At 39.7% G+C, this 14,465-nt stretch overlaps 1 protein-coding gene across 5 annotated transcripts in view; it reads left to right on the top strand.

Annotated features, from left to right (window-relative positions):
- CDKL5 (cyclin dependent kinase like 5) overlaps positions 1–1,391 on the top strand; it is a 162,745-nt gene extending 161,354 nt beyond the window's left edge. For all 5 annotated transcript variants that reach the window (XM_075913845.2, XM_075913853.2, XM_075913860.2 and 2 more), the window contains one exon: positions 815–1,391. In XM_075913845.2, coding sequence (XP_075769960.1) covers positions 815–1,207 — 393 coding nt within the window. In that variant the 3' untranslated portion in view covers positions 1,208–1,391. The remainder of the gene's footprint in view (positions 1–814) is intronic.
- The last annotated feature ends 13,074 nt before the right edge of the window (positions 1,392–14,465 follow it).

Below are 14,465 nucleotides of genomic sequence, written 5' to 3'. Positions count from 1 at the left end.
GATTTTCCGCAAATGCTTTTAACAGAAAAGTTTTCTGTTAAAAGCATTTGCGGAAAAGAGCATCTAGATTGGCACGGATGCTTTTCCGCAAAAGCACTTTTTGCGGAAAAGCGTCCGTGCCAATCTAGATGCACTTTTGTGCAAAAAAGCCCCAATCGCCATTTTTGCCATCAGGGCTTTTTTGCAGAAAACAAATCTGTGCTGTCTACACTGGCCCTTTTGCACAAAAGGACTTTTGCCCCAATGGGAGCAGCACAGTATTTCCGCAAGAAGCACTGATTTCTTACATGAGATCGTCAGTGTTCTTGCGGAAATTCAAGCAGCCAGTGTAGATAGCTCACAAGTTTTTCCGCAAAAGCAATTGCTTTTGCGGAAAAACTTGCCAGTCTAGACACAGCCTTCATGTGTGGGGTAACCTTACATCCCATTTTGCTGTGAACTGTGCACTTAGTAGACATTCCCCTAGAGTTTCAAAACGAAACAGGAAAACTTCATTTCAGTTGCCCTGTTTTTAAAAAATAATTGGTGGAACAGAAGTTTTTCTTTCAGATGCACTGGCAGCAATAGTACTTACTGATCATAATCACCAAGAACTTTATGTATTTACATATTCCTGCACAATGAATGCTGGTCAGTGAATTGAAATTAAATATTCAGAGTTAGTGAACAGGAGAAGAGATGAACTCCTGACTTTTTTTTTTAAAAGTTAAATTGGTTCCGTTTAAGACATGCCCAAAACAGCTAGTTTTCCTACAAAAGCTAGTATTGCAGCAGGGCATAAGACCAAGTGTTTTCCTCATTCTTTCTCTTTCAGAGCCAACCTTTAAAATCCCTTCGGAAACTGTTACATCTCTCCTCCTCCTCAAATCATTCTATCCCCTCTGAATCCCGCTTCCAGCCCTTACCAGCTCAGCCTGCCAAAGCTTCTTTTTCTGAAGTGCGAATTCACCCCATAAGTCAAACTTCCAGTAGCAGCAGCAGCAGCAATGTGCGACAGGAGGCCCAATCAAAAGGCAGACCGACACTTCAGATACCAAGCCAGATAGAACCAAGTTGGCATGTCTCACCAGTGAACAGGAGTGCTAGTGACGGGACTTCGTACTCTGATCAACTGCCTTCCAAGAGCGGACAGAATGGGCCCACGTATAGCCGAACAAACCGATCCCGAATGCCAAATCTGAATGATTTAAAAGAGACGGCCTTGTAATGGTACTCCAGATGGTACCCCAGTTACCACAGGAATTGGAGTGGAGAGTATGGCGGTGGTGCCAGTGACAGTAAGACTGTATTTTCCGCTTTTATAAAAGTGTGCAATATGTACCTGTGGGGCTATACTGTTGGCACCACACTGACAGTCAGGGATCACACAGTAAAACAAGATGAATTATTAATTACCAGTCATCAGAAATCTCATTGGATGATAGAGTGTGCAGTTCAGGGAGAAGAAATGTGCTGCCATTTTCTCTCATTTACATTCCAGCTCAGTGCACATCTCTGAAAGCTGGGAGAGTTTGAGTATATACTGGCACTTCAAGGGGTGAGAAATTAGTGTCTAGACCTATGCCCTTACTACATATTTTACTGCCTAGTTAAAACAGTGGGGTTTATGTGGTACAAGTATCCCTGTGAAGGGTTGGAGTTGAATTGTATGTCTTAATTTTGTTTTTTAAACTTCCATATTTGATAGGATTTGTAATATTTATTTATGATGAACTAATATTGTACTGTTATAATCACATCTTATGTTACAATGTAAAGTTATTTTGAGCTGTTTGAAACATTGTGAAGCAGTGCAACAGCTACCGTAGTTTCTATAAAAACTAACAGTAACATTTATATATTGCATCAGGAGTATTTTATTCTATATATAAATACATATGTGTGTATATATATATATACATATATATATATATAAAAATAAATGGTAAATAACTGTCTGTTTTTTTAAAATATACTCATTTAAAAGAAAAGTATTGTTATGACACTATCTGCCATATTTTTATACATTTGTGATATAAAGTGCAGTATTATACTTCTAATAAAAGGGAGTTGAATGTGGATATAAGTGTGACTGTAACAGTATGAATCTTGCTCAGCTATTAGAGCGCAGTACTATAGGCATTACTATTGGTAGCCACCGAAAGTGTAATATTTAGTTCAAAACTTTGTATTGGCTGTTTTTTGGAGGTAACGGCTGAATGTAATAGACTACGGATCTGTGCAGTAATCTGAATGTGGTATATTCTCCCCTACATGTGCACTTAGCTTTCCCATTAGTGTGAATGGGAGTTGTGCATCTGCATCAAAAGAACAGAAATCTTGGTATCACTTATCTTTCTGTAAAGGCAGAAAGTGCCTCTTTGCCACAGGCTGAAGCAGATGCTCTTCCACTTCAATAATAGGGGTGAAGACCAAAGAAATATAGCGTGAGTTGCAAGTGACATACAAAAGTAGTGACATACATAGCATTACACTGCAAATCATGTTATAAGCTTTTATGCATATATATATATATGTATTTTACACTTCATTTAAAAGTCTATCTAGAAAGATAAATCTTGTATTAAAATTTAAAATGCTCTTGCACTTTTTTCTTCCTGTTTCAGGATATACTGAAAACTACTAAAATAATGATATTCAAATAGAGGTGGAAATGGTGCCAGACAACTTAATTTCTCCCTAAAGCTTGCTATCAGAATATTCCCATTCACAGTCAGTTTCCAGTTTCTACAGAATATTAGATGTGAGATTTCTGTCTCCTGTAGAATATTATGAAAAGCAAAAAGATTGCCTTTAAAACCATGGATTTTTTTAAGTGTAGCAAATGCAGGGCCTGATTTCCCTCTCACAGTAGCATAAATCAGGAGTAAGTCCACTGAAAAAGTAAAAAAAAATTACACTAGAGTAAATTTGGTGTAGGTGAGAGGAGCATCAGGCTGTAGTGTCAGAACAATACATTTTTTCTCATGTTTAAACTCACTTGTCCAACTTTCCTATTAGTCTACAATGTAGCTCACTTTTCTGCCTGTTATCCACATAATGTATATTAATTGTACTTAAAGATATTCTCTCCTTTCCAAAAAGAAGTGAACCTAAGCATGAATGTCATAATTCAGCCACTGATATAAATGCAAAAATAGCCATCTAGGAACATTTGGAGTTCCAATTTCATTTAATAGTGCGAAAGGAGGGAGCATTAAACACAATTGACACCAATATTTGCAAATCTGGCTCTTAGGAGACAGTATGACGTGTTGTTTCAGGTTTGCACAGTACAAGAAAAATGGTAACAAGTTTAACAAGCTACAAAGCAAAAATTCTTGATTTCTTAGCTGCCTGAAAGAAATGTGCATGTGTTTTTTCCCCCAGATTTTAATATGATATATGTAATATATAAACACTATATATTATATATAATATTCATGTGGTGGGTGTGAAAGGATGCTTTTAATGTCATTTATAAGCTCAGTAGACAAAAATGCAGTTTCTAATTTGAGAGTGGGGCTCTAAGCAGTATTGTATGTCTGTCTGTAACATTGGTAGTGTCCAGGGTTGGCTCTTTAGTCCGATAATAATTTCTTTTTTCATTAAATAATACATCGCTTTCATTTTGCCTCTAAAAGGCTCCTTACCTTGTTGGTAAGGCCTTCACACTTGTATAATCACATTGGGCCATTAGGCAGATTTATAGGAAGAAATAGAAGCCTCGAGTGGATTTCCTCTCAGTATGCAATAAGCTAAATCAGAGAGATTACTGTGTCCTGTCAGTCTTTTAAAATACTTATTGCAGCTTTGAGTATGATTCAAAAAACATACAGATTATTGAGAGGTCCAAATGTGTGAGAGCTCTCTATCCTGTACTGCCGTTTCCTCCGTAGAAATATCTACAAACCTTGATAAATTAAAACATCAGCAAACTGTGTTGAATGTATGTAATTCTCTTCCTTCTGGTTTGAAAGAAAGTGAATTTGTCACTTTGCAAACTGGTATTGGTATAAATGTTCCTATATTTTTAACTTGGGCCTAAATTTCCAACAGTTGGTGTATTGCGAATACAATTTGGCTAAGGCTCCCAAAGGAATCTTGTCAGGATAACTCAGATTTGCTAGCTCTAGAGTAGAGAAAAGCTTATTATAGCACAAGTGATTTTTCAAGTATGAGCTTTGTTTTTTGCCGAGATTACTGGTCTCTAGGTCTAACTTTGTTATATATTTAGTGAATTTACTAAGAATAAAGTAGCTAAATTAGGGTTTAAGTTTCCTTTTCCTTGCCAATTTGTTTTGCCTTATGATGGTGTTACTAATGAGAACATAAAAGAAACAAGCTCACAGGAATTAATTAGGGTCATTTATACAACTCATGCTGTCTAAACTTGCCTCTGAGTTTGGCTCTTGTAAACTGAAAAATAGGCACTTTGACCTCTTTTTAATTAAAATTTAAACATTAACTTCAAACAAGCTTTTCACATCTATTATGAAAATTTGCTAACATAAGTGCACAGATTTTTTTTTGTCCTTTTGACCATAATGAAAAAATTAATTATATAGTACTCACGTTTGTGGGAGGAGGGAAGTATATATTCAGAGCAAATGGAATTTTGCTCCACCAGCACACTCAAAGGTTCTCTGGAGAGCACCATCACTGTTCCGAGTGCTAGCAGAGGTTATGGTGGGAGAAGAACAGTGAGTAGCACTCCCTGCTTCAGAAAGTCAACCTGCAACTCTAAAAATGTTCTAAACCACAGAGCTCGGGACCAACATTAAACTCTGATTCCTGTTGCCAGATCAGACCCAGACTTAAAAACTGGATGTATGGGTGCTAAAGTCTCTGCATTTTAATGCATGATTATAGACCACCATTCTCTTAGATCAATGTAAAGACAGGCATCAGATCGATTCATCCTCAGATAACGTGCAGAACTGTTGCCTTCCTTTCTCACACAGGTTTCTGGAAAGAAAGGTGGGTTATGCTTTGAAGAGGAGGACTGGTGGTATTGCAGAGGCTGGAGACTTTTTGGCCGCTATTTGGTGGTTCAGATGGGTCCCTATGAAAGATCATCTGATCATAGAAGTTTGAAAAGCCACAAAATAATGACTAGATTTTTATTTTCCTCACAAGTTCTTACAAGTGTGAGTTTATTATATTGTAGTGGTCATCCTTAAAACTTTGCTGCTTGTCCTAAATAATCTACAGTATTTAGGCATTGCTTATAATTGGAGCAATGGAACTTAACTAATGTTGGAGATGTTATTGCTTATCTAAAGTAAAATTGGCTATCTTTTAAGGGTGATCACGAGATAGCAAGTCAATTGGGCTCCTATTCTGGTTGCAGTTGTTCATGGTCCTAAAACAATTTGGATGTCAGGTTTTAAATTTTTGTACGTCAAATGAATAATATAGAATTCTAACTGTGTGTGAGAGAGTAGAGCTATGAGAAACATGACTCCCAGTAAGTCAGTCCCACAAGAAATATTCTGAATAGCCATAATGATGTTTTGCAATATTTGTGTAGGTTGTGAACATTCATTTTAACTTCTTCATTGTCTCTTGGCAGACTGCATACATCCAAAAAGGGGACCACTCTGTCTGTCACACAGCTTTGCTGTTGTAGAGTTGATGTAAATAGGCCTAGTGTGTACAGTGAAGGGAGTATGACAGGAGATGTTAAGAAAGGTAAAGTGCCGTATTTAACCATTTCTAAAATATCCTTCAGTCAGGATACTAGTGTCGGTACAGGTGCCTTTCCCCCTTACAATTTCCTTTGTCTGTCTCTGTCATAATGTTGACCACTTCATAAATTGCGGTTTGCAGTGAATGAGGAGAAAAGCCATTTAACAACTGCTAGCCTTTGGGATATTTAAGGAGCAATTTTCCAGTAAAGGAGTATTGTTGCATAAAGTCTTGTTGTGTCAGATGTTGTGAGAACTGCAAAGATTTTCTCTGACCAAACATCAGCCAAATCACAAGCAAAATTTTTGGGGGAAGACTATCTATAAATGGAAAATCTTTAGCTGAGTGGCCTGCGTTAACCCCCCCTGTATGTATAAGATAGAAATTTGATAAATTTAGGTTATAGTTTACCTGCACTTAGTTCCACATGGCTGTTGTTCATGATCAAGGGTATCTTGTGTTCAGTCAGTTGGTTGCATCAAGAGGACCTAACCTAATACGCACAAGATCGGTTGTAAGATCAGCCATCTTTGTGTTGTCCATTTGGATGCTCTCCCTCCATTAATTCAATATACTGTGTTCAATCCCAACCCTTCTGAATGTAATTCAAAACATGTAGCCAGACGAATGTGACTTTTGGTGTGTCAGCCCAGGAGACCAAATATGGAGTTGATGGCTTAACAGGCTTAAGAGATCAGGGAAGTAGCTCTGGACCTTTCCTGTCCTCCCTACAAATTGATCTACCTCCTCTCTCTTGCAGAATGTGGTCACGGTTTGCTTAGTTAGCCCTCAGTTTACCATTGACTTGTAGCATGTAGTTTTTACAGAAAAATATCCATAAATTATTCCATTTTACACTTTAGCATAGGAGAGTTATGTGGTTTTAGGCGCCTAATAACAGAGCTTCAGTAAGCCTTCATCTGGACATGCTTCTAAAACCCTCTAAGCCAGATCAGCTCCTCTAATAAAATCTTGTCACCTTGCACTGCCTTTCAGTCTTCCCTTAGTGCTCTCCGTTTATTTCCATGTAGTTTTCAAATATTGAAGTTGCCTTGTTCTTTGCTATTGCTCTAGTGCAGATTATCAGGGAGATAGAGGCCTTATCTATTACTCCACCCTGGTTTGCTGTTCTACACAGAGACAGCTATCCTTAGACTTGCTCAGGATTTTCTTCAGTTTAGTTTTTCACTTCATCTGAGGAAGAAATCTTCTCAGTCCCAGTTACCTCTGCCCAACTACAAAAAAACCCCATCCCTATTATGTGTTAGAATACAATAGAACAAGCACCCAGACTAAGCTTTTACAGGGCCTTGTTTGTCTAGGTCCAGTCTGAGGAAAACCTCAGAAATAGAGGGTGGCATCAAAAATGTACAGGTCTGGGAATGGCAGCTCACAGTAACTGATTCATTAAATCTCAGTTGCCAAAGTATGTCCACAGCACAGAATATGAATTTCTGCAAATCTATTGCAGCTGAAGTTTTTGGTATAATCACTTGAGATAGTCTGCCATCTGATTTATAGCAAGGTTTAGTAAAAGAAGCCTGAAGCATAGGTTGTGTTCTCAGCTTTCTGTCTCCCCCAGCAAGGTATTTTAGTAGTCCTATTTTAGGTGCACCATATGAAAGGACATGTCTCATTAAAAGGAGTAATTTCTAACCTATAAATTTGGATTATGTGGAATAATGATCATGAACCGAAATCCTCCCTGAAAGTGTAATGTTATAGGAAATTCCATTGAAGCATTTGTAAATCAGGTTAATCCATGAAGAAAATCATTCAGAACTGCTTAGATCTCCACTGTCAAATATTAAATTGTGTGGTTTCAAAGGAAATGGCATGGCCAAAGAACAAAGCTTTGAGAACTTGATAATATTTTTCACCACCTTGCAGAAAGGGCTATACTAAAAGTATAAGAGATTGTGGAGGTAGTTTTTCCAAACTTCCAAATTTATTGGTAAAGAATTACCCACTTCGATTAGCAGCTATTAGATATTCTAAAACGCACAAACTTTTAAACCTACCATACTTTCTGTTGTGGAAGGGATGTGATGTGGTGTTAAACTTTTTAATTCTTGAATACAACTGATTTTAAAATGTGCTGGCTATTTAAAGAAGACTTCACACAAGTTAATAAACCATGTGTAAAGTGTTTATATACAGCTCTTTGTATCATGTTGTTGGTACATCGTATCTATTATTTTTGGGCATGTATTCCATTCTTAACTTATGTACAATTTCTATTGTTGCTGTAAATATTATAAAAGAGAAAACTATCTTGTGGTAACCTTAATTATCAGCATGGAAATGGTTAATTTTTACTGAGCACAATGTATTTTTGACTGGGCCTTCCAAACTCTGTCTTTAATAAAATGCAGGTTTTGCACTAGAAAACAGGTTCTCATGGCTAATGTTACTCAGAAATCATTTCACACTACAAGTATGGAGTTTCCTTTGACACATTAGCTTGTCTCTAGTCTTTCACTGTGCCGCTACATGCTCAAAGCGTGAATCCAAATGAGCAGAATGAGATTGGAATTCAGAAATGTGCCTCAATAGATGCATTTGTTTCTTGACCTCTTCTCGATTTGAGATGTTTGAATTACACCAGATCCCTGAAAACATTTTGGCCTTTGTGTTCGGAGCTTAAACACATTCCTTCCATCTTTGTGCCAGAGTTTTCTGTGAAGGATGCTGAAGTACTGTTCTGTTTGAAGCATATCTTATCCATTAATGTCCCAGCTTGTGTTCTGCAACAGGGAAAGCAAAATCTTTCTTCCTCTCCCTTAAAGGGCCAAAATTTCTGGAGCTTTGCCCCTTGACAGGTACTAACCCCAGTCATATTGTCTCCATTGGTTTCCCACTCACCAATTGTTACAAAAAATGGCCAAAAGTTGCTCGATCTTGAAGGATGCCTGCTCAGAAGCCACAGAAGAACTCTGCCATGCAGGCACTAGGCTCATGAATGCTTGCTAAGCTGAGAATAAAGGGTTAAAGGCTGGAGGGTTTGTTGGGGTCTTCACATTCCGATGCTCAGACCCTCCGAAACCAATGACGTCTACTTAAATGGATTAGCTCTCTATGCTTCCTCATCAAAATTCTCTCTGCTCACTTGAGATGTGAACCTTATGTCACATTCCAGCAGGCATGTGGGAGACAGATTTTTTTTTTTAAGTATTTAGGTTTCTAATAACGGAGACAGGTGCTTAGTAGGATTTTACAAAAGTGCCTACGTTCCTAACTTTTATTGGAATCCATAGGAATTAGGGGCCTCGATGTTTTTAAAAACCTCACTAGGTGCCTATCTGCATCTTTAAGCACCTAAATACTTTTATCTGGCCCATGAGCCTTCATAGGTTAAATGGTTCTGCCATGCCATACGTGCATTACATTCCTAGCATGAACATCAACATATCACTGCAGTGTCTTTCTCTTGCCAGATCATCTCTTACCTTTCGCCTGTCCTCTTCATGATTAGTTTTGACCATCCCATCCTCTTCCATTCCTCTGGCCATGTCATTTCACTTTTCATATTGCTGCTTCCACTTTCTCCTGCTAAGCTGTTGGCCCATTACAGAAGGGTCTTGCTTTTTTTCTTGTCTATATTTCTTTTCTCTTTCCTTCCCCATCCTTTCTCCCTTCATATCTTCCCACCTATTCTTCATAATTGCCTGCCCCCTTTCTGTCCTTCCTTCACAGTCATGTCGCCCTCACTGCTTAAATACCTCCTTAAATATACACCACATCACCTCTGTCTAGGATTTGAACTCCTTCCTTGTCATACATTTCTTCCACAAAGACACAATGAACTCTGCAAGATTCCTTAGATCGCGAATTCAATGACCACCACATTGTCTGCAGTAACTTGTAAGCCACTTATGGCTGAGTTAATAATCTCTTTAGTTGTACAGCATTGAGCAAGCTGTTGAGGCTCAGTAATTTAAATTTGGTTTTGGTTTCCCTCTGCCTTGGGGAGAGTTATCTGAGACCTCTGAGCCTCTCCTTCCTCTATCATTGTCAGAGACCCTGTGCTCTCATTCTCACAAAGGATGGTCAGATGCAGCTCTCTGGAGAAATGAAGACCTTTTCTCTCAGCCCTTTGCCTCACTCTGTGACCTCCAGGAAGAGGAGCATGCTGTTTCTGCAATGCTGTCATGCCCAGAGGGGCTGTAGTGAGTTATCATGATGGCTGGAGTGATAAATACCACTGTCAGTGCTAACAAGTCACCCCCGCCTGATGTCTTCATTTAACTAGGCCTGGTTCATTTTTTAAGCGGACAAACCACTGCTCTAGTAGCTTTCATTTCATTCAGTACCACAGGCTCAGCATCCAAAACTCTCACATAATTGCCAGTGGCCAGAAATCTATCTGAAATTTCTATTTCCTCTAGTTCTGTTGTTTAGCTTTGTTCTTACAACCTTTCTTTGCTATGTTCCTCTTTTATTGACCACATAGCCATGACGCCCAATGTTCTTGGGGTCCAGCTATTTTATCTGCTCATCTCTTTTTCCTACATAGTCAAGAAACAACCTTCTCTCCTGAGTAAACTGCTGGGATTCATTTTGTTTTACTCTGTTCACTGACTTCTCTCTCTCTCTCTCTCTCTCTCTCTCAGCTGCACGTGTCCTGGTAACCATAAAGGACTGGGAAAGAGTGAAGCCTAACATTCCTTAAAGCGATTGGAAATATAGGCTCTCCCTCTTCCTCAGAAATGAGGTAATGACATGGTTCCTCCCTCCCAGCAGTTGAAAAAGAGACTGAAGTGGTCTCAATCCTCTCTCACAGCCAGAATGGAAAATTCCATCCAGTACCCATTAGGAGGGAAGGGTCATTAGCTCAGAGAACTGGTGTAGTTCAATACAAGGGCCTCGGGCAGACTCACTGTCTAATTTGCAATTGGCAACTCAAGTCAGGGCTGGTTTGACCACTCAGCACAATGACCTTGCTTGTCACTTTAGAGCCCCCCAAGGTAAAAATCGATCTAATTAAATTGCAAGCAGTTTCAAGGTCATGCTCTCATAGCTTCTATTTCAAAGCCATTATGATTGACAGAGTTTTAAATGTTGTCACCAATACTCACCAGCTGAATTTCCATTTCCAGCAAATTCCTTCTTCAATACTACCTCACTCCATTTCCTCCAGTCTTTGCCGCCTCCGTTCAGTTTGATCGTGCTTGGAGGCACTTATGTCAGTGAGTTAGAATGACACTGATATGCTAATAAAAGATTGTGTTAGGAATATTTTGGATTTTCATAATTGTATTTTGGCTCATTTGACTGTGCTTTCGTCACGTTATCAAGTCAACTCTACACTGGCAAATTACTGTGCAATAAAACAGCTCCTAGCACTGTAACTCCTGAGGTGTCTACAGGGGCAAGGCACTTAGTGCTCACTAGCTCTGCAGTTGCTGTGCTCCAAGTAAACCACCTCCACAAGAAGCGTAGAGTTTGCTGCGCTCTGGATACAATGCTGGGGGACTTGTGTAGATACTTGAATTGTTTGTTGTGTTCTGACTGGCCTCTAGAAATGGCCCATAATCCCTCAAGTCCCATAGGCTCTTTGTTTGCGGAACTCATCTGTTTGGCCTGCAGCATGCATGTATCCTCTTTCAGAGCTCCGTTTAAGACAGCCTGCTTGTTATGCTGATTTGCTCCAGGACACAGGGGGTGGGGCGGTGGGTGGGTGGGAGAGAGGGAGAGGGAGACCTTCAAAGAGCCAGGGATGGAGAGGACAGGGCTAAGATGTTCCTTCCTCCTCCTACCTCAGGAGGGATTGTTTCCTGTCGCTATCTGAACTTACAAAACAGCATAAAACTATGGGATTGGGAAACCTGCATCATGTGATGCTGACTACCTCGTGGCATTGCAAACCCTTCCCAAAGCACAATGTGGCCAGTTGCACAGTGGGATAGCTACCACCGTGCATTGCTAATGTGGATGCATTCCACCATCACGAGCACAGTGTAGACACAACAGCAGTTTCCCTGCAGCACTCTGTGCAGGTAACTACCAGTGCTTTACATTTGCCAGTATAGACATACCCTCAGACACATTATTAATTTAATGCTTTGCACTCATGTTGAGTTGGAGCAACAGAAGTCCTTTCTGACCACTTAATTAATTAGACCTGTTAACACCCAGTGAGGTAAATATTATCCCTATTTTACAGGTGAGAAACAGAAGTGGCTTCCCCAAGGTTATGTAGCAAGTAAGGAGCAAAGCTGGGACCAGACAGTGTCTCCTTCTCTAGTAATAATTCTAGTGTTGTTGTTTACATTTAAAAATAAACAAGCCTATTCCCAAGGCCAAAAAATGTCTGAGCTAAAAGGAAAACAGAACAAAAGGATGTGGTGCAGCAGTAAGTAAATGAGCTGGGAAATTTAGCATGTGCTTATTCATGCTACTTTATTTCTGATTTTATGAGGGAGGGAATCCTGATTGCCTGAGATGTAAGTTTGAGGAGAGATTGAACAGAGGGGCTCCCTACCCACATAATACTTCCGACCTGTCTTCATTTTATTATACTGTTGAGCAAGAGTCCATAAAATGTTTGAGATGTTGTTTATTATTCTAATGACTACAATGTTCTAGGCCGCTAAGACCTGGTTCATTTATTTACCAGTAACTGAAAATTAATTTCACATTAGGCTGCCCCCTGCCCTTGCTAAACATTTGTTCACTTGATAACTCCATTCCCCCCTCCCCCCCGCCCCCCCCCCCAGAAACAGGACCATATGCAAAGCACTGTACTCTGATTCATGGCCATTGTTAGCCAATCAGAGCTCAAGGTTTGTATGTTTCCATCTCACCTGTTGAGCCGAATGTGTAGAATCTCTTCCCAGTCACTATAAATTCCCCCATTCTGACTGGCTATTTCCCTCAGAGCTCTCTATTCACATGCCCACAACAAAAACAGCAGCCTCAACATCTGTTTCTCACCCTCCCCCTGCCCCCACCCTCACTTCCCTTGGCTGGCCATGGAGGTTGAATAAAATCTACATTAAGAAGGAATTACTCCTCCTGGGAAAAGAGAGACAAGCTTTCCTAAATGCAGGGAGCAGAAGAAGGGAGAGTTATGAGATTAGGAGGGGTGATGGTAAGATGTTGAGGAGAACATGTTTACTGTAGACATGGGCTACAGCAGTTGGGAAGTAGTAACCCCAGAGTCAGAGGAATAAGATATTTTAACATCATGATAAAATGAAGGTGCAATCTGTTAACTTAATGGTTACTGCATCCTAGGCCAAGAACCCCTTAGTTCTCAGTGTTAGTTTAATAGGGGGGAAGTGGCTACTTCAGATAGAGAAACCCCATCAACATTTCATTTTATTTGCAATGTCTTCAATGTATTGTTGCCCTAGAAATCAGTTCTGTAAGTGCTGTGCACAAGGCACTCCTTTTGGCTTCAGCGGGAGTTCCAGAAAGTGCACCCCTTGGCTCTGAGCACCTCAGGAGATATGTTAGAAACCTTCATACAAAAGATGATAAAAGAAGACTTTCCAACCTGGTATTAATGAATGGTGTTTCTCTTTATGGTGGGGGGGGGGCTCTTCTTTTTTTAAATTATACTCGGGAGGCAAGCAACCAGTGAAAACATAGGATACTGCACAAGCATATGGTGAAAGGTGTTTCCTGTAGCACTGCAGCTGTTAGCCTGTTGTTACAAATGAGCAGAAGTCTGCAAACTTGCCACAGGAACATTTTTTTTTCCTGCTTCTGATTTATTATCAATGTGTTCCAATGAATCATGTACCAAGCCCCCTTTGCCACCATCCCACTTTCTTCACATGATGTGCCCTCCCAGCCATGACATGTACCACTCCTTTTGGCTGACGTAAAACACACTTGTTCAGGAGGCTCAGTGGCCTCTGGTTAGCTCCCTGTAAAGGACTCAGAATCCAGGTACTAGTGTAATCCACTGATGAGTGTGTGTTACAAGGTCTTCTCTTTGACCCTGCACACACCAGTGCACTCACTACTCTTGAAACCAAACATCGCCATCTATGCTTGCATTCTGCATACCTCAGTTAGCACCAGAATCCCATAGGCTGTGAGGGGGAACTGGCTGCTTGGTCTGACATCTGCATGTGGAGCAAGGCCTTATGCAACTTCATGGGATGTCTAGGACTAATTCAGGCTCCCAGTCTTGCTACAAGCTCACTGTATAATGGGTTTAATAGTTACGGTATATCTGAGGCATAGAGTGAAGTTTGTTTAAATATTTAGGGTGAAAAGCACTAAATTCATTAAATGCTTTGTTCGATTTGTTAAGTCTATAACAGCATTTTAAGCTGTGTGTGCTACTACGTTCAATCTGATGTAATCTGATGATAAGGCATCTGGAAAGAATTCCCTCTTCCTGTGCTGCTCAGTGACACCATGTACATTTCTGATTGTCCATTGACAGAGGCAAGATCAGGGACTTGAGGGAGTTAGATAAGTTAAGAATAGGCATCAAAGGAAGTATTCATCCATCTAAGATGAGAACTAGTGCCCCAACAGCCTGATAAAAACAGTGCACTTTTCCTTATTTTGCTAAGATTTCTCCCTCAAAAATCAATGCACTTCCATAATAATTTTGGCTTTATTACTTAATATGCTATTAAATCCCTTTCAGTTCCAGAAAGGCCTTTAATTTACATGATGAGCATTTACCCTGTATACTTGCAGAAGCAATGCATATAACAAAAAGTTTGGTTTCATTATTTACAGATAAACACCTAGATATTCAAATCACATTCACCAAATACAATTTTAAGCAACCCTCTAAACTCTTACTGGTACATTTTAAATCTTTG

This window comes from Pelodiscus sinensis, chromosome 1 (assembly GCF_052426305.1).
Source record: "Pelodiscus sinensis isolate ZL-2025 chromosome 1, ASM5242630v1, whole genome shotgun sequence".
In the NCBI taxonomy this organism is placed as follows: Eukaryota; Metazoa; Chordata; order Testudines; family Trionychidae; genus Pelodiscus; species Pelodiscus sinensis.
This window is presented reverse-complemented; position numbering and strand designations above follow the sequence as displayed.